This window comes from Ips typographus, linkage group LG5 (genome assembly GCF_016097725.1).
Source record: "Ips typographus isolate SLU linkage group LG5, UJ_Ityp_2.0, whole genome shotgun sequence".
NCBI lineage: Eukaryota > Metazoa > Arthropoda > Insecta > Coleoptera > Curculionidae > Ips > Ips typographus.
The window spans coordinates 11,889,960-11,912,619 of NC_138426.1; the positions used below are offsets into that span (position 1 = coordinate 11,889,960).

Sequence of the window (22,660 nt, forward strand, 5' to 3'; positions counted from 1 at the left end):
TTCCGACGTTTCGTTCTCGAGATACCATCATCAACTTCTTTTTTTCTTATCGACGCCATTTTGTTTTTTTATCTAGTTAAAAAGAAGACGTTTTTTGCATTAAAATATTGTATTACATGTTACAAAAAAAATGTACTTTTATGTTAAAAAAAGCTATTCCGTCACTTTGAAACTGTGCAAATTTAATTTAATATTCTCTGTTATTAAATAACGCTACTATTTGATGTTGAAATTAAACAGGATGGTTTTAAAATAACTTTTGCTTAAAAATCTACGGTGATTCTCCTAAATTTCTCTACACCTCTAGCAAAAAGTAGCATCGCTTTTAGAGCAAGGGATAATTCCTTCGAGCAAAAAGTATCAGGAGGTAGCAAATACCATGTTTGTGCATTAAGACGGAAGTTGCCATCTTTGTCCCCCACATTCACCTACTGCGCAATTGAATGAAACTTCCGCAGTTAATCGTAAAACAGTTTTGTTTATATTTGGTGGTATGTAAAGTTAGCTAAAAATTTAAATTAATTGAATTATTATTGACGAGTGGATTTGTGAATAGTGGGCAACAGCAGATTGATTAACGTCACTGATTTTCTAACAGTTTACGGCCGCCATACTGAACGATTTTTGTCCCCCTCTTTGATTGCTATTGCCATTTCATTGGAGTTTTGCGATAAACTCAGTCACGTGAGCACACTGTGTCCCAATAGATTTAATATCACGTGATCAACTGGGAAGTATTCACTTAATTTTAAGCTCTAGTAACATAGGATATCTCGTTTTATCAAAATAAGTTAAAGTAAGATAGATGCTGTTTCATTGTAAGCGTCTTGTGAAACTATTCTGACAGAATACTCGACATAACCTAACTAAATATATTTGTATTGTTTTATTTTTAGTTTAGGAATTATTTTGTTTATATGTACCATTTTCGAATTTGTCTTACAGAATTTTTAATTGAGGTTCTTATGCTTACTGTCGCCAACCAGGTTTTTCCATTTAAAGGATTCTCCTACAATTAGTAAGTTAGCTATTATTTCAATTTTTTTTTTGTTTATTATTTCCTCAATGGTAGTCTTCTTAAAATTATCTAAAGAAGATATTCCGGGTTCAAACGCTTATCAAGTAATTCAAGAATAGGCTGAAGACTGATAAGGTGAGCAGGAAAAATTGCTTTTTAGTTAGAAATCCCCTTAGTAAAACATTGTTCCTATTCGACTTCCTACTTTGCATTTGTATCTTTCTGAAAGTAAGTTAGATTCTGAGTTAAAGCATTAAACTACCCTGTAATTGTTTCTTTATAAGGCACTTGATATTTATGTGATCAACTGTGAATTTAGATGTATTTTAGTCAGAGTGTTAAAACTGAAGGGTAGACTGCCAATAATTTTTTGTACAGCAAAATGCCTTTTTGTATACAAATTACCTTGAAATGCCTTTAAAATACCTCACAATGCTTCTATTATTGCTCATAATGCCTTAAAACTTTTTTTTATAGGAGAATAGTAAAATTTACACTGTCACTTTTGACAGCTGTCAGACATAATAATCAGTATGAAAGTTCTCTTAAGGTCGCTTAACAACTGTCATCAATGTCAAAATTTTCCTCCATCGATACGTAGAGCTATCAGCATGAAAAATTTGTTTGGTAGAACAAACTTTACAGCTCCATGGAAGCATTTTTGACAGTTGTAACGTCAGATTTACCGTAAAAACTGTCTTAAAGTCACGTGACAACTGTCAACAATGCCAACATTTGTTTGCCTCCATCAGAATGAAAAACCAAGTTTCTTTTGGTAAAACAAACGTTACGGCTCCATGGACGGATGTTTGACAGTTCGGACGTCATATTTACCATAAAAACGGTTTTAAAGTCACGTGACAACTGTCACCACTGCCAAAATTTGTTTGCCTCGATCAGAATTCGCTATCAGAATGAAAAAAGAAGTTTATTTTGTTAAAACAAACTTAACAGCTCTATGAAAGAATTTTTGACAGTTGTACAAGCTAAAATTGTAAAATACACGTCACGTGACGTTGATAATGCAATTTCGAGCTTGCAACACTGTAAAGGCTAATTGACACCTGTCAAAAACAGTCACGTGACCTTAAAGATTTACTTTAAACCTTGAAAAATTGGTAAATCAATTTTAGACAGTTGTGCAAGCTAATATTGTAAAATACACGTCACGTGACGTTGATAATGCAATTTCGAGCTTGCAACACTGTAAAGACTAATTGACACCTGTCAAAAACAGTCACGTGACCTTAAAAATGTAGTTTAAACCTTGAAAAATTGGTAAATCAATTTTAGACAGTTGTGGAAGCTAAAATTGTAAAATACACGTCACGTGACGTTGATAATGCAATTTCGAGCATGCAACACTGTAAAGGCTAGTTGACACCTGTCAAAATTAGTCACGTTAGTTTTAAAATAATTAATAATTATTGAAAAGAAAGCACAAACATAAAATTGACAAATTTTATTTTACTATATTTAATATTAATTTGACTTACCCTCTAACTTATATAAACAACAATTTATAAAGAAATAACGCGACCAAAAAATTTAATTTTCACAATTTTTTTAGACGAAAAAATATTTTAAAATTGTAAAAGTTTCAAAACATTTGCAACAATAAATAATAACCAAAATGAGTGACTAGACCACACAAACAAATTAATGATCCAGAATTCGCATATTGCCAGAAACAATTTTATTCTCCAAAATTGCACCCGAAGGAATATCAATTCTATCACCATGATTCGCTATTATAATCACAGTGCCCTGGAATTAAAAAAAAAAACAAATAGAATCTATTCATGGATTTTACAGACAAATGCAAACCTTCAACGAGACGCCCCTGCCAAAAGTGACGTCACCTGACACTGTCAAATGATCCAGTTCTAGAAGATCGGGAATATTGGCAAAGCGCTGCAAGAACTCTTTCACTTTGGAAAAATGATTGTCGCCCAACTTGACCAGGGGCGTAGTGGGAAACATTCTCTGGGGGGACATCACTAAGGAACCGTCTTTCAAACTGTATAAGTTGCTCATCACCAGAAGCAGGTCAGAGGTTTTTTTAACAGGTAAAAATCTACAATAAAAAATAATTATTTAGTTGAGAAACTTAAAAATTGTCTTGAAAACGGAAAATTCACTAAAGAAGTTTAAAAAATATTATTGTAGCCAGTTTTCATAGTTTCCAGACAAACTAAAAGACTTTTAGTTTTGAAAATTGAATTAGAAAAGATAAACATTTCAGAAGCTTAAAAATTGTGTTTGTAACCAGTTTTCATGCAAATCGAGAGACTTTAATACTAAAAATTGACTTGTAGACATAAAAACTACTTTTTCAAGAATTTGTTACTACAAATTCATACATTTAAACCTTAAAAATTGACTTGAACCCCAAAATGTGACTGAACTAATGAAAAATGACATCAGAAGCTTAAAATTTACATTTGAAGTAAGTTTTCATAATTTGAAGACAAATTTCAATATTCTAGTCCTGAAAATAGTCTTAGATGCAGGACATTAACATTAGATTCATGAAAATTGTCTTGAAAACGAACTTTTCGTGCTTTTTACTTTGCTTTTCATTTTCATCGAATTCTGGACTATTTTTAGTGCTTCAAAACTGGTCTCAGCTTGGAAAATCGAGTTTCAAGACTATCTTCACCAAGTTATTGACATAGTAAACTTAAAAAACAATTTTTACATTCTTCATAGACTTAAAATAGCATTCCAAGCTTTGTCACTATTAAATCGACTTCTAGACATCTCAGTGCTAAAAATTCGGGTATTTCTTAATAAACTAGACGGTTTTTAGTGTTTTAAGGCTGTTTTCAGTGCCTCAAATCGAGTTTCAAGACTATCTTTACAAAGTTTTTGACTTATCAGGCCTAAAAGCCAGTGTGTCCACTGACCATAGTCTTGAAAATGTTATTTCAAGCTTCTTCACTATTAAATTGACTTCTACACTCATAGGTGCTCAAAACGGAATACAAGGATGTTTAGTTAAGCTACATAAAATAGCATTTTTGTTTAGCTAGGTACCTATATGGAGAAAACTGCGAAAAAAGCGACCTCTAGCGGTAAGTTACAAATCGACAGCAATTTTTTTGGGAATTTTAAAATATTCCCTAAGTAATTGAGTATTTGAATAAACTCACCTAGATCGGGGAACATTAACGCCTATAGCACCTTTAAAACATTTCATGGCAGCACCTACAGCAGTTTCTAACTGAATGACGTTCAATCCATTACTGAGCGTTTTACCATTGACGATAATTTCTAAGTGTAACGCGTTTTCACGAAGCACCTTTTCAATAGCTGCGCAAAAAGATTATTTTTATTGTAACATTTAATAAGAAATATGAAAACTTACCAGGCAACTTTACCCACAAATTGTTCGTGTTGAAAAACTTGAAGGTTTTCACTGATTTAAAGTCTTCTACGTGTTCTTTGGGCACTTGGGCGATTTCCAACAGTCTTAGTGTGTTTTCGTATTGGATTAAAGTACCACCCTAGAAAATTATCTGGATATTGTTGACAGTTTTGGTCATTAAATCCCCCAGCTGTCAAATAAGTCCACACATAATACATGTTCTCTAGATACTACTTAAAGACGAATTTTAAGTCTCAATCTGAATTTTCATAGTATTTTAGAGACACTTTGTTGCGTCACGAAGGCTACGTCATTTATAATCATATGAATCAAATCAAGTTTTCGTCAACAAACCTGTCGTGTTCATATTATAGAAAAGGGCGTGTCTAAAGGTTCGTCACGTTTAAAATTTTGCGTGTATTGTCAGACAGAAAGTAGAGATCTTTGGCTGCAAATTTGCACTAAAACATCCTCATACCAAAGCAAATCAAAAATATCTTGACTGAAATAACATTTTTTATTTATGAGAAGTCTCCGTTTGGATCATAGAATTCTGTCTAACTTTGAATCCTAATTTATTTACCAAAATTCGCAGAGATGTATCACCAATATGTAGTATTTCTTTAACTTTAAGATCTTGATTACATGTTCTCTAAAATAAATACAACAAATTAAAAATTCAATAAGACATTCTGAGTGATGCTGTAGTATCTCATATCTCATTTTCAGGTTGCAATCCACTTATTTTATTTTAAACCCGCTGAAAAACATTTTAGACGCTTATTTTATTTTTTCTATGACTTTATTATTAATATGTTTGAAGAAATTTTTATGAAAAATCTATAACGTAACCCAAAAATCTCAGTCTCTGGAAACAATGAAATGTTAATAGATGTTTCTTACTTAAAAGTAGATATATTTTACTATTATTAACATACTATCGTTATACATATCATATAATGTATTTCGAACATCCATTTTAATGCTTTCAGATAAATCAGTGGTCTTGGCCCGTCGATAATGTCTCGATTTACGTTTTCTAGGTGAAGAAATCATAAGATTACTTGCTTGCTTTTTCCGAATCGAATAAACAGTTTTGCGGGAAATTTTCAAAGCAACTGCAACCTTCTAGTATCAAAAAAAAATACATCAGTAAGAATATGTAAGGTCTTAAAATGTCTTATTTTCTTCCTGAACAGATGATAAAGCTTTTAAAGGTACTCCATTGGTTTTTTCCAATTCAAAATATTCACAAAGGTTAAGAATTAACTGCTGGGCTTGTCTGTGGAGAATTTTTCCAGGCATTTTCTAAAAAAATACTGTAGACTTGTTAGATCGTGACAGCCGACATAAAAAAAATTAATAATAATATTATGAAAGTACTTACAGAATGTTAAAAGGGTAGAAACAATAGCTCTTAAAAGAACTGTGGTGGTGTGGTAAATAGAAAACTTTATAAATGATTAACAACACAAAGAAACGGAAAAGAATTAATAGTAAACAAATCAAATAAATTTTGATGGTTTCAAACTGACAATAACTGAAATAGAAGCGCTAATCAGTAAATGTTTTTTTTGGAAGACATTCACTTAGTCCGTGAGAACAGTACATCTTTAAGATTCATAAAAAGTCTTTTACAAAATTTTGACTTGACATGATTTTGAACTGATTTTTGTATTAGTGACAGCTAGGGAATGAATTTTAAGGACACACAGTATAAAACTCACCTTCACGTCGGCTCTAGTCTTGTCAGTGACTTCCATAACAAACTCGTGCTCTTTTTCGTTACTGTTCAAAAGCAAATTTAATATGTTTATATCCACTGTGGCACCCAGATTATCAATGTTGGAAATGAAGCAGTAGTCACGACCTTCTTTAACAAACCGCGTTAAAAGACCAGAGTTGTAGAAACTCCTACAATTATTGGTTGATTTTTTTCTAGTCAGTTAACAGTACTGAAACCTACTCATAGAAATCTCCATGTCCAGGTGGATACCAGGCTTCCATGTTCTTATCCACATCGCAAGTTTTGGCAATAGGCATTAGGCTGTCTTTGCTAATCCTCGGATGACAGGACTGGTTGAAAGTGTGTATTTCCACATTTAAATTCCTATATTTTCTGATAACTTGTTCAGTGTCCTCGTTGGTGTTGAATGAGTTCATTAGTACTAGAGGCACGTTGACTTTATAGGTTTTATTCAAATGCTAAAATACCAGCTCAGCAAAATCAGTTAACTTGATGAGAAGTTACATACCTCAATTTGCTGGACAGTTAGATCTAGGAAAGTTAAATCGTTTCTCACAGTTATCACAGATTTGGGACCGTAGCATCCCATGGAGGTTCCTAGACCACCATTCAGCTTCACCACCACTAATTTGTTGAGCATCTGATGTAGTAAATCAGCGGTGGGAGTTTGTAAGGAGGCGTAGTCTCTCACAGCATCTTGTGGTAGTTTTTCGATTCTGTCCCAATCCACTGAAGGTCCTGACTCTTCCAAGAATCGCTTGAACAGATCCGTAAATCCATCGAATTCGGTGCGCACGCGTTCTTTTTGTGACTCTGGAGCTGTGCTGACCAATCGGCTAAGTTCACTTTCCAGGTGCAAGAGAGCGTCTCTTTTAGTTGCTGCAATGAACGCTTTAGCCCCACTTCCGGTCCTTGAATGACCTTTAACCTAAAAACGACCAAATACTACAAACAAGTTTCTTTATAACTTTAAACTTACAAGATCTTCCAGAAGAAACGGTATATTTTTCTTATATTTATTAAAGTCAAAAGTTAACTCTGAAATGTCAGGAGGAGTGTTTAGTGAACAGTTTGGTTTGCAGGCAGGGCAATGACGAAAGGCCATAAGATGAAATAAGCCTTATATTCATTTACTTTGGAAGAATTAACATTAAAACTATCATAAGTTAGGTAATGAAACATGATTGTCATACATTGTCATTTTGGTTATATTTTGTTTCCTGCTGATAAACTGCTAGCCAATTACAAATGACCCAAGGTAGTTTTCTCCAAGAAGATTTTATGGAAAACGGTAAATTTTCGTAAACTTTCTTTTACAAATGTTTTCAGAATATTTCTTCTTAATTGAATTCTTTGTCAGGTGTGAATAAATGCTTGCTTTTGACCACATAATCAAAACATGAAATTTAAAGCATAAATAAATTCTAAAAAGCATATTTGTATAATACATTTTTATTAACGAAATATTAACAAACTATGCAAAACGAAAGAAACTTGTCATCTAACCTAACAGCACAGCTAAATAGTTGATATAAATAATATTGCTTAATATTTCAAAAAATAACAGTTTTTCACACTAAAACACCTTTTCCAGCGTTGCCAAAGCCAAACCTTTTGATTCATGTCATTTTTTAGCAACGTCAAAAAGTTCCAGGGGCTTTTAATTCGTGTTCGTTGGAAAAACGTGGGTTTTGACGAACTGAAGTAGCTATGAGGTTTAATGACAGGCTTACAGTCACCTGACAGATGTCAAAACTTATTACACCGTACTGTGAAATTGTAAAATGTCAAATAGTCGCTTCTTTTTAATGAATCACGTCGCAAATTGTTATTCGTAACTCTATGGAGTTAAATTTGACAGTTGTGACGTTAAATGTCAGTTTAGGCACCGCCTACTATACTAGAAAGCCTAGAAGGTGCTTGTCAAAAATCCCAATATGGCGGAAATAGTGGTGACAGTTTGCGTTTGTTTGTTGTGTATTACCAGAGGCAAGTTTCTCCACGAAACACACATCTACTTGGCATTTTATAATTTTCAAATAGTCCAAATGCCGTTTCCTGAATTGTTGCTTTTGATGTACATTCTAGCCTTTTCTTCATTATTTTTTCTTACATTCTCCTAAAATTCTTTCGGTATTCTAGAAATAAGTTATGAGAATCGTTTGTCCTTTGCAATAATCATTTACAAAGTTTTGAAAAATATGCATGAGTACATCATGCAAAATAATTATTAGATAATGTAGGTATAAATATTTATTCTAGGTTACAGCAGCAATTACCATCAATGATAGGTTATTATTTTATTAACCATGAGAGGCATATTTTGATCCTAGTTTTAGTAGAGAGGACAGTTATTATTCAAACCCTAAAAAAAAGAATAGTGATTTATACTGTTTAGTTAATTTCCATCATTTTGTAATTCGATCACTCTTGTGATTTTAATGGTCCCTGTTGTGTTAATTTTAGGTAAAAATTTATAACTTTGCAAACATTATTATAGTAATAATGCGGTAAAACAAACAGCTATAATTTAAAATTTAAATCACTAAAACGTCGTTTATTTTATTCGCCTTTTCGGGTCTAAATTGGTACATGAATTAAAAAAGATCAAATTTATCAGCAAACCGTTGCCTTTTCCTTTCAACAACAAAGAAAAAAACCAACCAAAAAAGTAAGAAATGTGGCATTGAAAATATATTTCTGTCGATTGATTTGCCACAACTTCAAATATTTAATTTTTTTTACTGGTAATATTTTAAGAAATTGAAGGGCTACTACAGTCTTCAAATTTCACCATCTGTTTGATTATTAAAACTATTTTCGTACTTAAAATAGAGCCCTTGAAACATTTTGACTGAACAGACTACTACTACTACTGCTTTTTTTTATAGTCTTTCCAATCCAGTCTACCACCAATTTTGAGTACAGAGAGTGTTTTAAACCCTTTACAAACTACATACAGTTTTTTACGGGTTTCTCATACAAATAATGTTGATTGTGTAGCGTTGTTTTTGAAATTGGCTGATGTCTTGTAGATAATGGTGGAGACATTTGCTCATTGAAAAGACACGGTGGTTGGAGGTCTACAACTGTAGCAGAAGGCTACATTGACGATTCTTTAAGAATTAAAAATGACACAGCAATAAAAATTCTGGATATAAATGATTGTAATTTAATACCAATGGATAACAATACCACAGATTATATCAGAGAACCAGTAATTTCAACAAACCCACAACAACAACCTACTTTAAATGTAGACCATGAAGTAAAGGGGCAGGAATTTCATTTATGGCAGAATTGTAAATTTGAAAATTGCTACGCCTAATAACATAATATACTATTTTTCTGCAGCTAAATAAAATCTACAACTAATATCATTTTGCACATATTTATTATCAAAAATGACCGACTCATAAATTTGACAGCCATCACATAACATTATAATATACTAAAAACATTTTATATTATAAATATCTATTTGTGGATTCTCGAACTGTCAACAAAATGATAATAAGCATCTAAACAATTTAAAAACGTTTTAGAACGAAATTTGGTGCTAACAAATATTTATCATTAACGTCAAATAAGTCAATCAAAAGGTTATCTTAAGAGCAGGGAGTGATGATATTTTTTTAATTCATTAATTAAATAATTATTTCATTAGCAAAGTGCACTGGTAATATGATGAATTTAGGTAAATTTACGATAAATTCTTGTGTTAAATAGAGGTGTCATACTTTAACTATAGATTCTATGACAGATGAAATAGAATGAATAGTTCCCATAAATATCTCGTATAACTTCTATGGAAAACTGTCAGTAAAGCCACAAATGCCTTAATGGTGTGTCTGCCTAGCAGGAAAAACCTAACAAGCAAAAAGACGGATACACATACTGCTATGATTAGACCCATAATCACATATGGGACGGGTACTTGGTACAATAAACGCAGATAACTTACTGCAAGGAATATTCTTAACAAAGTACAACGAATGGAATGCTTTCTTAAACATAAAAGGAGACATTAGAATATGTCCTATGACGACAATGGAAAACTTTGCACCTTTCTTCTAACGATGCAGAGAACCGAGACAGCCTTGTTCAAAATGGCTAAGAACAGAGTTGGATAGCTTGGACAGCTAGTTGGACATCACTACCGAAAATCATTCCACTTCTGACATATTCCAATAATAAAGTCAAGTTAAGCAACAAAAGAGAGTGAATCAGTGAAATAATCACCTCACCCATCAAATACTATTAGGATGGGACGAGTTAAGCAGCAATAAAGGGTGTCTCACGAAAAACATCCGATCGATATAAGAAAGAGTAGAAATAGGAAGGAAGGAAGTAAAGTCAGCATGCCCAATCCAACTAAAATATTTTCAATGTTATGACACTTCCGGTTATACCGAAAGTAGGTGTCGTAAGGCTAGAGACTTCTCCAGCCTTCTTCTTCTTTCGGTGCCGTGCCTGTCTTCAAGCGTGGGCTCCCTCCATGACAATTTGGTTGAATCGGTCTCTATCTTTCTTGGAAGAAGCTCTGAAGAGGCTGAGAAACGTGTTCGACTGGTGGTGTCTGTCTCCAAGTTTGTACTTCCCCCAGTGCTCTCCACTCCTCCACAGGAATGCCTTTCAAGAACGTTGTACTATCCGTTTGAATGTTTTCCACAGACTCCCAATCAATTCCATTCATCACTCTCTTCATTCGGTGGAACAAACCAAGATCACAGAGAGCTAAATCGGGCTGCGGGACCATTGGGGTACCGCTTCGGACCAGGAAATTGATTAGGATGAAAACCGTGTGATTGGGGACATTGTCGTGGTGGAAAACACCCAAACCCATGTTACAACGTCTTTGAAAGGCATTTCTGTGGAGGAGCTTCAGGGTACCTGCATCCAAGCATGATAGAAACACCGAATAGGAGGGGACTATATCGAAGAATCTTAAGCATTTATATCTATACAGGTTGTCCCATAAGTAATGGTAAATATAAAGTTACTTTTCCGCACTCATTTTTTCTTCGTAATAAGTTGGTAAAAATAGGTATTTTCGCTCTACACATATCTTGCAATGCGGAAAATTACCTTTACCGCTAAAAAATTATTCTGCATTCTTAAAAAAAAAATCACTTTTTTCCAAATTATATCAAAAACCGAAAAATGTCATTTTATTAAAGATAAAATGATTATAATAACCATAATTACGCAACGTTTCTCCCAGTTTACCAAATCTGTATCTTTAACCGTTTTACAGATTACCCCACAAAATTCTCTCCCCAAAATTGTCTGTTATTTCTCTCTGTCGTAATAATCTTTAAATCGTAATAGTATTAACTAACACAGAACTATTTACTCATCATAAGTAAGATAAATAGCACCCACTTATTGGAAAATTATCAGGGCACATTTTCGAGTTTACTCTCTAATAAAAACTCACCATTTCTAGTAACGTAGCCATTTCTGAATCCCACCACGTACACTTCGTTCAGTATCAAACCGAATTTAGAAACGCACTAATCTCTCGATTTATGTTGTGGAATTATGTTATCATATCGCGCTAACGTACTACTCCAAACTCTTGTTCGTATCAATTTATAAAACACGATAAACAACATTAAAACGCACCAATTAACTCAACAAACGATGAGAATTAAGTATTGCGACTGACGACTACCAGAGTTACATGTTTTGTTAGAGTAATTCGAAAAATGCAAAAAAAATCTATATTTGCAGCTTAAAAATGTAGACACCAGACAAATATTTGAAGGTAAATATTAGGACTGTGGAGGTAAGTTTTTGTTTTCAATGTGTCGATCGACCTTTAGAATTTTTAAGTGACCCTCGATACTAAATACAGTAATAAATTAGATTTTTGATGAAATCTCCGGATGACAATGATATTTTAATGATGGTTAAGTAATTTTAGTGACGTGTGTAATATAATTTGTGACTTGCGATATTGATATTGCTGGTGCTAGTTTGCTTGAGGTAGTTTTGTTGGTTATTAAAGTAACAAATAAAAGTGTTATGGTTGCATGTGTGTTTTTTATTCCTCGCGTAAAATTTACAGTTTAATCTGTTTTAAATAGGTAGAAAAGTCACCAATTTGTCTTTTTATCCAAAAATTCTTGTAATCCACTATATCAAGTTTTTTCAATGCAGTTTAGCCAATTTGTCTGTCATTTCTTGAAACTACGTGAAATTTCCTTTAGAATGAGGTGCAAGTCAATATTTTGACAAAAAATTCAAAATAGCGGCCTGCGACGCCATTTTGTCTGTCATTTCTTGAAACTACGTGAAATTTCCTTTAAAATGAGATGCAAGTCAATATTTTGGCAGAAAATTCAAAATGGCGGCCTGCGACGTCATTTTGTCTGTAACTTCTTTTAACGCCCTCTAGCGTCCAAACGGAGTTATGAATCAACTCATGTGGGGATATTTTTAAAGAGCTTGAAATCTGTTCTATATTTTGTTTTCTATGACATTTTGACGTAGCTTGTCAAGTAAGGGTATTAGTAGTAGTAATTTAGGGTCAAAGCAACGTGGGTCAAAAAATATGCTATTTTTACAAAAAGTGCAATTTTGGCAATTTTTATTTTGCTCCAGGACGGTTCCAATGCACAGCAAAAGACATATTTATACCAAAGGACCTTAAATTAGGTGAAATAAGTAGAAAAAAAAGCAATTTTTTCATTTTTCAAAGAAACCGTTTACCGTCCTTGGGTGCCACCCACTGAAAACTGTCAAAATTGACATAATTTCCAGGTCATCCCCAAAACCGTGACAGTTAGGACAAAATGGATCTGTGTAACGTGATGTGTGTCTTCAGTGATATTTTGTTAGGCTAAAGCAAAAGTGGTTAAATCACTTTGAAGGTTTGTTTCAGTTGTTGACTTTCAGGAGTGGAAAAGATGACAATTTGGTGATTGGGGATAAATACAGACTTTTTCATTATACGAATTTCTTGAGGGCTATTAAAAATCGTATATGGATTTCATGGATTAGCTCTCACCGAAGTATAGGGATAAAGGGAGTGCATATTTGCGCATACAGAATGTGCCTCCAAAAGGTACCATGGTTTTCAAAGATTAGCTACAAAAAGAGAAAGTTTGTGAGTGTGGTCTGTAGAATGAGATCTGGACATTGTCTCATACCAAAGCATAAGGCTAGAATAGGTATCTCAGATTGCTCTTGTGGAGTGGAGGGACATTTGGATCATATTTTCTTGGGATGTGAAAGTCAGGCAGTTAAATCCTTGTATGGTAGACTTGCGGTCTTTTTCCCAACTCCTTTGCATATGGCGGAAATTCTCAGTGAACCACAACATCCGGAATTCAGGGAAATTATAGATTTTATAGCCATTATTCAAACTAAACATCAGCAAAGGTTTATGGAAAATGGGTGGGCTGGTATTATTGGAAATAACCTCATAGGGCCCTTTGTGCTAGACGAAATACTCAATGGTGAAGGGTGTTTAAAATTTTTACAAGAACATTTGAATGGTTTGTTGGAAGATATACCTCTTGACATCAAGGCATCGCATGTGGTACATGGATGGATAGGTCGTGGAGGACCTGTTTTATGGCCACTTAGATCACTCGATTTGAATCCCCTAGACTTTTTCTTCTGGGGTTATCTGAAATCACTAGGGACGATCTGCTCCAAAGAATAAGACAACATTGCAATGACATTCGCAACAACCCTGAAATGCTGTTCAAACTTCAGCGAGAAAACTTACGCCTGATATCTCCCTTAGGAGTGACTTTAGGAAAATTTTTTATATGAACAAATCGTATCATCTTGACCTCCCCTGTATGCTTCTGAGAGATTGTCATATAGTTATGGGACACCCTGTATATATTTATTTGAAGAATAAAAACTGGAAAAATATGGCATGTGTGTTAATCTATGACCACTGAAAATTCGCATTGAACCGTGGCATTGAAAAAAAAGTCAAACAAAGATAAGATTACTGTCTAGCAATTATTGTTTAATCTATTACTTTTAAAATTACTCGCTAAATAAGCGAGTTAAGCACTTAAGCACATTTTTTAGCATTGAGTGTTGAATGGTTGAATAGCATCAATCAGCTGTATTGTACTTATTATAAATAATCAATAAAATCATAGTTAAAATAGTGAAATATTGGCGCGATAACTTGTACTGGCTTGTAAAGGTCATTTCGAGGACAAAGTTAGTTTGTTTATAAATATCGTTCTAACCTTTTAGCTTTGATTGGGTAAAAGTTATCGATGATCGTTAGATTTAATAGACTTACCTTATCTACGCCGATTTCCAGCATTTCTACTTATCCAAGGTAATATTTGTTAAATAAGACCAATTAAACCAGATATAATAGATAAAAAGGTAAATTGTGTTGGCACTACACAGGTCAGGAACGGAACGAGCCGGCTGCAGTCTGCAACGTTGCCAACTCAATCGATCACCCAAACAGGATTGTCGTTTTTCCAGCCCTTTTTGCTGTTTTTATTACACCAGTTGGCCTACGCAAATCATGCCCGGCCAAAGTTTACCATATTTTACACGGGGTAAAGTATCGAAAGGTTTTGGTAGAGGTTCCAAAGAATTAGGGTGTCCCACCGCTAATTTTCCCGAGGACACCATAAACAACATACCCGATGACCTAGCCACAGGGGTGTACTATGGATTTGGCCAAGTCAACGGTGGTGAGCTACACAAAATGGTTATGAGCATCGGATGGAATCCATTCTACCAAAACAAGAAGAAATCAATGGAAGTGCATTTACTTCACAAATTTGAACAAGACTTTTACGATCAAGAGTTGCGGATCGTTGTTCTTGGATATCTGAGGCCGGAGAAAAATTTCGATAGTCTGGATGCACTAATTAAAGCTATCGATGATGATATTAATCAAGCTAAAGCTATATTGGACCAACCAGAGCATGCAGTATTTACAAACAATCCATTTTTCTCGTGATATTTTATTGTATAACCACACTGATTACAAGCATTTATTTCATTTTCACCAACTGATATAAAGTCCTTACGTATGTTTACTTCTTCCTTATCCTCTGGTATATTGTGTTTACTTGAACCAATTAGTTGTACGGGGCTTTACTAAGCAAGTTCAATAAATAAAGCAAAATATAAAAAGTTTGTCAAAAATAAAAGGTTTCAGTGACGGCAGAAGTCACAAATTTGGCTACATAGTTATGCAACCATGTATACAGTGTGGTTCCACAACGAACCGCCATGATCTGTACAGAAAAACCGTAATATAAAGTCCTTACGTATGTTTACTTCTTCTTTATCCTTATCCTCTGGTATATTGTGTTTACTTGAACCAATTAGTTGTACGGGGCTTTACTAAGCAAGTTCAATAAATAAAGCAAAATATAAAAAGTGTGTCAAAAATAAAAGGTTTCAGTGACGGCAGAAGTCACAAATTTGGCTACATAGTTATGCAACCATGTATACAGTGTGGTTCCACCACCAATCGCCGTGATCTGTACAGAAAAACCGTAATGACCATATAATTTGGAATAGAGAGTAGTAGTAAAGTGTATACCTAAGTCGATGGGGGCAGTTCATCTAAAATATTTTCAAAAAGTTGGTATCTACTTCCGGTGCAACTCATTAAATGAAACACCCTGCATTTTGAAAAGTTATCGGGGCTTATAATCCGCCGTCCTATGGAATTTCTTCTTAATATTCCGTTGTTTCATATTTCAGTTTTCATTAGAAAATACTTTTTTTCTCCTATTCTGCTTTTTGTTTCCCATCGTATTCATTTTCCCATTTAACTTCTCTATCATTTTTGTCTTTTTGACCTTCTTATTCTTGTGCTTCTATATTTCTGTGTATTGTCACATTCTCTTAATTTTTTTCTTATTCACGAAGAAGTACTGTCTCTTTTCCTTCTTCCTTTTTTTCCGTTTTACTTTGTCTTTGCTTTTTTTTTCCTTTTCTTCTTGGCGTTGTCACTTTCTTCCTTAATTTTTGTCTGCTTCGCTTTTTATTATTTTTTTTTCGTATCTTCTGGTTACTAAACTAACAGAAATGTTGCATCAATTGAATAAAGTTTCTGACAATAAACATAAATAAGACGGAAACAATGAACCCCGATAATGAGCATCCCAAAAAGGCGATCAGATAGCTGAGAATATCAAAGAATATTCAATAACATTGGTAAGTACTGTCTCTGGGGATAGTTTTGTTTACTACAAAGCAACATAGCTACACTTAACATTTGTCAACACGTCACCCATTGAGGTGCATTTTTACTGCACTATCAACAAACCAAAACCAAAGAAAGCCTTGCCCTAGTGCAACACTGTTTGCCAATAGAATACGTCATAAATCGTTTACTTTGCCGATTAATAGTTTAATAAAACAATAATTAAGGTAACCCATTTTACTCCTTTTTGGAGGCAATACTTCCATCCTTGCTGAACTGACGTAAACAACAAGTAAACACAATACATCTAAACATAAGAATTTATATTAAAAAGGTGAAAAACAAGCACAATCTATTTAGTAACATTATCAACCTTCTCCTTGACATCACTATCATGCGGAACAACACTATCATCAACAACAGGCTCGATAACCTTCCTGAAAGTAATTTTCGATGGTTCTTTAGGAGGCAACCAATCGGGAATAATTTTGGCGTGCACTCGCCAAACCCCATACTCATTTGACATGTGTTTTTCGAAAACTACATACTCCAAAACATCCTTGGCAAGGATTTCACTGCCGTGCATCAACCTGCCAAACCTGTCATAAATAGCCAACTGTTGTTGCGTGTGAAACCTAACGGTGACTTGCGCAAAAATATTATCGTCCGTAATAATGTGTGTATGTCTTGCGTGCGCAATCCTAGGAAGTTCCACGTCTTTAATGTATTTCCAGTGAATTGTTTTATTGTCAATGTTGTGGAGTACTTCCGGGTAGGCTCTTTCCGTGACATACTGAATAAGACCGTCTTTGTCTTGGGCTGCCATACATTCGTGCATTTTAATGTAAATGTCAGTGGCTTCCTTGCAGAATGTGGGTCCGTCGAAATCTTCGTCAAATTGTCGGATTTTCCTGATGCTTAACATTGTTTTACCTTTCTTCTCGAGAAACTGAAAGTTTTGCTTGGCACCCTGAAAAAATATTCATAACTGTATTAAGTGTGTACCTACAGGGATATCAAATTTATACATATAATAATGATACATTTTGTAGTGAAATAAAGGTCGTTGCGTTGTTTTGAAATATGTATAAATATTCAATCAGATAAGATCAAATTATAACCAGAACTGGCGCAAAGATCAAAAATATATTATTTTGACGTTTGCACGAATCTTCTAACTGTCGTAGTAACCAAGTTAGCACGTGTCAAATAAAGACTTGTCATTTAAAAGAAACAGTTGAAAAATTGGTAATTTAAATTTAGACAGTAGAAAAATTGTAAGAACTCGGTCACGTGACTTGATAATTCAATTTTTGAGCTTGCAACATTGTAAAGGCCAGTTGACATTGTCAAAAACAGTCAAAAACTTTGAAAAATTGGTAACTTAAATTTAGACAGTTGTAAAAACTTAAATTGCAAAATACACGTCACGTGACGTTGAAAATGCAATTCTGCATGTTCTTGCAACACTATAAAGGCCAGTTGACATCTGTCAAAATTAGTCATGTGACCTTTAAAATGTTGTTTAAAATTTAAAAGTTGTAAAAGCTGAAATTGCAAGAGACACATGACTTGATTATGTAATTTTAGAGATTGCAAAACTGTAAAAGCCAGTTGACACCTGTCAAAAACCGTCACGTGACTTTAAAATATAATTTAAACCTTGATCATTTGGTAAATTAAATTTAGACAGTCGTAAAAGCTGAAATTGTAAAATAAACTTTATGTGACGTTAATAATACAATTTTTAGCTTGCAACTCTGTAAAAGCCAGTTGACCTGTCAAAAACCGTCACGTGACTTTTAAAATGTAGTTTAAACGTTGAGAATTTAATAAATTAAATTTACACAGTTGTACAAATTTAAATTGCAAAATACACCTCATGTGACTTTGATAATTGAATTGTTAAGCTTGCAACACTGTAAAGGCCAGTTGACATTGTCAAATACAGTCATGTGACCATAAAAATCAAAGTATTCAGATAATTCCTCAAAATACTCTTAAATGCCTCATAATACCTTGAGTGTACACCAAAATACTTTGGCAACCTACCCCTCGACTATTACTTATGTAACTGCCTTTTCTATGTTGAACTGAGGTTTTGTATGGTACTTTCAACATTAAAAAACTAAACTGAGAATACTAACTACATTCTTAATTTGAGAGTAAACTTCTACTACCCTATTTAAATCAACTTACCTGAGCAGATATTGGTGACACCTTCCCATCTCCTTCAGGTGGCACATAAGGTTCAAAAACTTGTCCACTGGATGAAATACTAAATTGAGTTTCCTGCCAAGGCCTGTGCGGCAACACCCCCATTTCCTTCATGCGAGAACGAACCTGCTCCTCAGTTAAATCCATAATATTCTCATTGTACCTGGGCAACTTAACTTTCATAACTTTCAATCCTCGCAACAGTTTCCATTTGGGATTCCAATGTTTAGTGTGACGCTGCCTTATTAGTTCAGCATTTAGGAGAGGTCCACTAGATACTAGTAAACCGGGGAGTTTTTCCTTAAAAGTGAGTTATGGGAGTTTGGATCATTTGCTGGTGATGGGTTACTTACATGTAATAAACGACTGTTTATGGTTGCTGTAACACCTCTTAAAGCCATCTTCTTCAATCTGTCCACTCAGTAACTTAATATAAAGCCTGCTGAAACATGTAATAATTTCAAATTTATTTATTACTCTATTTTCATGATTTTATGATTGTTCCTTAACCTCAAATTAAAAAATATAATTCTTCTTTTCGACTGGGGCTCTTCTGTCATTTACACGTGACATTGACGTTTCGTAAAAAAGAAGAGTAGAATGCGTTTTCTAGTGGCGTCCAAATGTCAAAACAATTTTAATGACGATTGTTGTTCATGTAACGGGTGTTTTAAAAATTCCACAAATTGTTACTAAATTCTTACCTAATTGCTGCTTAGCGTGGATATTTACAGGTAATTAATAACAATTTTGCATAATGCATCCCAACCGAAGACGAAAGAAACGTCCCAATTACGGGCTCAGAACCGTGGAGATTCTAAGGGGCTCCAACGGATTTGGATTCACAATATCGGGGCAGCAACCGTGCATTTTGTCGTGTATCGTTAATAATTCGCCTGCGGATCAGGCAGGATTACGCGCGGGTGATTTTCTCATATCGGTCAATGGAATATCAGTGTCCAAGATGGCCCATGATGCTGTAGTCAGTCTCATTGCAAATTGTGTTGGACCTATTAAAATGACTATAGCAGAAAACTACTACTCCGACAGTAGCGATGAAGAGTTGGAATGTGGGCGAATAGCTGGGCGTAAGCCTAAATACATGCACAAACCTAGGCAATACCGAAGGCTACATAAAGGTATAGTGATAGAGCCTAATCATAAAAACATTATCACAAAACATGCAATAAAACCAAGCACCAGCAGTAATGTTTATGAAGCATCTCCTAATGTGGATGTATCTCTAAATGCATCAAGCTCCTTACCTAGAGAAGATGAAGCTGGCCCAGTAGAGTATAAAGCTTTAATAGGTTATTTAGGCACTATTGAAATGCCCAAACAATTACTGCCTAATTCAAGACTTCAAACTGTATGCAGCTCTATAAGAAAGCTCAGACAGGAGAAGCGTTCACCCACAGTGGTTTTAATGACAGTTTTGCCAACATGTTTAACATTAAAAAACTCAGCCAATCACATTATAGCAATTTACCCCACAAATCGTGTGGTATATGTTGGTTCAGCTACTGACAAAGGTTCAAGGTACTTTGGGCTTGTAACTAGTGCTGTTAGTGAAAATAGTGCAATGAATGGCCAGAATGAAGATTCAGATGTTTCAAATAGCTGTCACGTATTTGTAATTGATTCAAAAATTGTGGATCATCAAGTGCATTTAGAAAGAGCAGAAAAGTTTAAAATAGCCTGCACTCAGGATTCAATCACAGGATTGTGCTTAGAATTCCCTCAGGACTCTCTATATATAGTAAATTTGATACAAACTATGTACAAGCTGCAAAATGAAGTAAAGAATGACCAAAACAATCCTTTAATGGCTAACTCACCTCAACCTAGTGCATCAAGTAATTCAGATTCTGGTATAGGTTATCGAGATGACTGTGGTAATATTAGTGACAGGATTTTAGTGGTAGAGTTTCCATCTTACCGTCCATTCCCCACTATTGTCAATAATAACCTGTGTAACAACAGACCACATGGAATAGATGGAGGGGATTTACCTCTGAGTGCCCTTGATTTCAATCAAGAATTAAACAACAAGTCTCCTTACAAGCCCAAAAGTGAAAAGAACCTAAATAACATTAGGGCTTATGACAATATCAAAAATGATTTTGGGTGTTCTTCAGGACTTTTACAGAAAAACAACAATAAAGAAAAGACAATTGGAGGCAAGTTCAATTGCAGGGCTTTCACTGAAAATGATTTAACCAATCCAAAACCTACATTCAAATATGGTGACATTGATACTGGGCAAACTTTTGTTGAATGCCCTGTAGATGTGCCAATAGATGAGATCTCATCAGTTAAAAATTCTCTAGAAGATGACATGTGCAATCAAAATTCTAAAATTACTGATCAGGGAAGTTTTATGAACATATTTAGAGTGCCATTTGAGACTAAAAAGTCCAAGAAACAGCCCAAAACTGCTAGTAGCAATGAACTTATTGAGCAACAGACCAGTGTGTTTAATAAATTAAGCCCTAAAGTGTATGGGGTGCCAAAAGTGAATTACAGCTGTGAGGAATTGAGTAACAATGAGCTGTATGATGATAAGTTATGTTACGGGAGTTTACAGGACTTGTCAGGGTGGACTGAGAGTGGTATGTCCTATAATAAAATGTGTGCCCAGAGTGAGCCTGATGTGAGAATTCATAGAAAGGGAGAGACTTTGGTAAGTGTTTATTGTAATGTAGTATTAACATATTTGAACTAATTTTTAGTCTATATCTGGTAGTTACTAATGGTGATGGAGTAGACTGGATAGTGGGATTTGGTGAGTATTTTTCTCAGTAGTTTTGATAATTCCAATTAGGCTAAATGGATAAAGTGTTAAATCCCAGAAGGAGGAAAAATCAAATGCAAACATTTTTCCATTGCTTCAAGTTGTCTTGTGTGGTGTCTCTTAAGGAAAGGAATTTATAGAAACGACATTTGATATACACTGATAGACCAAACAAGGGATCACAGATGTGAAACTGCATACCTTTCAATTTGTTGGCAGATTAGGTACTGTATAAGGGAATACAAATCTGTATGCCATGGTTGTTGACTTCTACATATTTATGTGAAGTATTGTATGAAGCATTCGACTGTTGGTCTCTGAACTTGATTTTGCCAAAATTTTAGACATTATGGAGACAGGCATCATTTCACTACTTGATTGAAATTACTCATACTAAATTGTCTATTCAAGAATTAACATGCATGAGGCTACAAGAGCTTATAGTTTTATTCTCTCAGAATGCTTGGATATCATGTTTTGACACTAAAAATTTTTATTTATACTAAAAACTACTAAAAAAGGTTCTTTGTTTGCAAAGATGATTAGAAATGTATTCTTATTTAATAAATTACCGCACCGGAGTAGGAAAATTACCAAAAATAAATAAATTACTGAAATTAGGAAAAATATTGATATAACGACAAAGATTTAAAAGACTTGACCTTAATCTCTTGAAGGAAATGCTTGAAAAGTAGGTAACTGACTTCAAATGTCAAAATTCACGAAATTTAAATGGTTTACCTTGTATATTTTTAGATTAGTCGATTGTGCACACTGTTATAGTAAAAATGTTATTATATGACGATCATATTAAATTGTAGCTGGACTTTGAAAGTAGGTATGTGTCATTGGTTCAAATTAATCAAATTGCACCAAACATATAGGCAGATGTTGCGGCTTATCAGTAATATTCCAGAAATGCGCTGGAACAAATTAATACTAAGATCGGTTTATACCGGATTTCTTCTTCCTTCTGTACTTCATCTTGTGGGGATCATTCCTACTCTGTGAGTCTGCTTGAAATTGAAAATGACTTGATGATTAACTTTTTACTGGTAAGACTTATGGTGGCATTTGATGCTGTAGGTATTTTAGAAACCTTTCCTCCAAATACAAAGTGATTCAATTTTAATCTAATGACAGGTTTGAGTTAACTTTAACTATCTATGAACTGTACTAGAAATAGAGTGTAAAAATTAGGGTTACATGATTCTAGAGAAGAGCATATCATTGCTTATCATTTTTCTAAATAAATGGGTAATCATTATGCGGTTGGGTTGGCCTCATTCTGTTCGGCAAAAGTTCGTGGTTTCCAATTAAGATAATAAATGGTTTTGAATTAAAAGATTAAC

The 22,660-nt window shown here is 34.1% G+C and overlaps 4 protein-coding genes across 6 annotated transcripts in view; 2 read left to right on the plus strand and 2 right to left on the minus strand.

The window, feature by feature from the left end:
* Nucleotides 1-2,465: 2,465 nt before the first annotated feature.
* UGP (UDP-glucose pyrophosphorylase) lies at nucleotides 2,466-14,590 on the minus strand. 3 transcript variants are annotated; one of them, XM_081979884.1, is made up of 8 exons: nucleotides 14,417-14,590; nucleotides 6,644-7,063; nucleotides 6,355-6,593; nucleotides 6,116-6,302; nucleotides 4,389-4,527; nucleotides 4,174-4,333; nucleotides 2,846-3,095; nucleotides 2,466-2,785 (listed from the first exon to the last, which is right to left on the minus strand). In XM_081979884.1, exons 1-8 carry the CDS (start codon nucleotides 14,438-14,440, stop codon nucleotides 2,678-2,680), a joined length of 1,527 nt encoding a protein of 508 aa, XP_081836010.1. In that variant the 5' UTR covers nucleotides 14,441-14,590; the 3' UTR covers nucleotides 2,466-2,677. The 3 variants fall into 3 exon arrangements, with proteins under 3 accessions (XP_081836010.1, XP_081836011.1, XP_081836009.1); XM_081979885.1 differs by lacking the exon at nucleotides 14,417-14,590 and adding an exon at nucleotides 11,576-12,061; XM_081979883.1 differs by lacking the exon at nucleotides 14,417-14,590 and adding an exon at nucleotides 7,115-7,263.
* Nucleotides 14,159-15,172, plus strand: Rfk (Riboflavin kinase). The gene is made up of 2 exons (XM_081979894.1): nucleotides 14,159-14,455; nucleotides 14,530-15,172. Exons 1-2 carry the CDS (start codon nucleotides 14,391-14,393, stop codon nucleotides 15,095-15,097), a joined length of 633 nt encoding a protein of 210 aa, XP_081836020.1. The 5' UTR covers nucleotides 14,159-14,390; the 3' UTR covers nucleotides 15,098-15,172.
* Nucleotides 15,173-16,605: 1,433 nt separating this feature from the next.
* On the minus strand, nucleotides 16,606-19,030 carry mRpL45 (mitochondrial ribosomal protein L45). Its single transcript, XM_081979890.1, has 3 exons — nucleotides 18,868-19,030; nucleotides 18,497-18,814; nucleotides 16,606-17,267 (listed from the first exon to the last, which is right to left on the minus strand). The coding sequence occupies exons 1-3, from the start codon at nucleotides 18,913-18,915 to the stop codon at nucleotides 16,650-16,652; spliced, it is 984 nt and encodes a 327-aa protein (XP_081836016.1). The 5' UTR covers nucleotides 18,916-19,030; the 3' UTR covers nucleotides 16,606-16,649.
* Nucleotides 19,031-19,271: 241 nt separating this feature from the next.
* The window catches only part of loco (regulator of G protein signaling family member locomotion defects), a 52,426-nt gene continuing 49,037 nt past the window's right edge, over nucleotides 19,272-22,660 (plus strand). Inside the window, exon 1 of the mRNA XM_081979879.1 lies at nucleotides 19,272-21,197. Within this exon, the coding sequence (XP_081836005.1) occupies nucleotides 19,272-21,197 (1,926 nt within the window). The remainder of the gene's footprint in view (nucleotides 21,198-22,660) is intronic.

What these genes read in the sequence shown, in the direction of transcription:
- Rfk (XM_081979894.1), top strand. Translation starts at nt 14,391, where the DNA reads ATGATCGTTAGATTTAATAGACTTACCTTATCTACGCCGATTTCCAGC. An exon ending in AGCATTTCTACTTATCCAAG is followed by an intron (nt 14,456 to 14,529) that starts GTAATATTTGTT and finishes GGCACTACACAG; the next exon opens with GTCAGGAACGGAACGAGCCG.
- UGP (XM_081979883.1), bottom strand. Translation starts at nt 7,240, where the DNA reads ATGGCCTTTCGTCATTGCCCTGCCTGCAAACCAAACTGTTCACTAAAC. An exon ending in TTTGTGGGTAAAGTTGCCTG is followed by an intron (nt 4,334 to 4,388) that starts GTAAGTTTTCAT and finishes CTTTTTGCGCAG; the next exon opens with CTATTGAAAAGGTGCTTCGT. An exon ending in GCAGGGGCGTCTCGTTGAAG is followed by an intron (nt 2,786 to 2,845) that starts GTTTGCATTTGT and finishes TTTTAATTCCAG; the next exon opens with GGCACTGTGATTATAATAGC.
- mRpL45 (XM_081979890.1), bottom strand. Translation starts at nt 18,915, where the DNA reads ATGGCTTTAAGAGGTGTTACAGCAACCATAAACAGTCGTTTATTACAT. An exon ending in TAAACAGTCGTTTATTACAT is followed by an intron (nt 18,815 to 18,867) that starts GTAAGTAACCCA and finishes CTCACTTTTAAG; the next exon opens with GAAAAACTCCCCGGTTTACT. An exon ending in TGTCACCAATATCTGCTCAG is followed by an intron (nt 17,268 to 18,496) that starts GTAAGTTGATTT and finishes ATATTTTTTCAG; the next exon opens with GGTGCCAAGCAAAACTTTCA.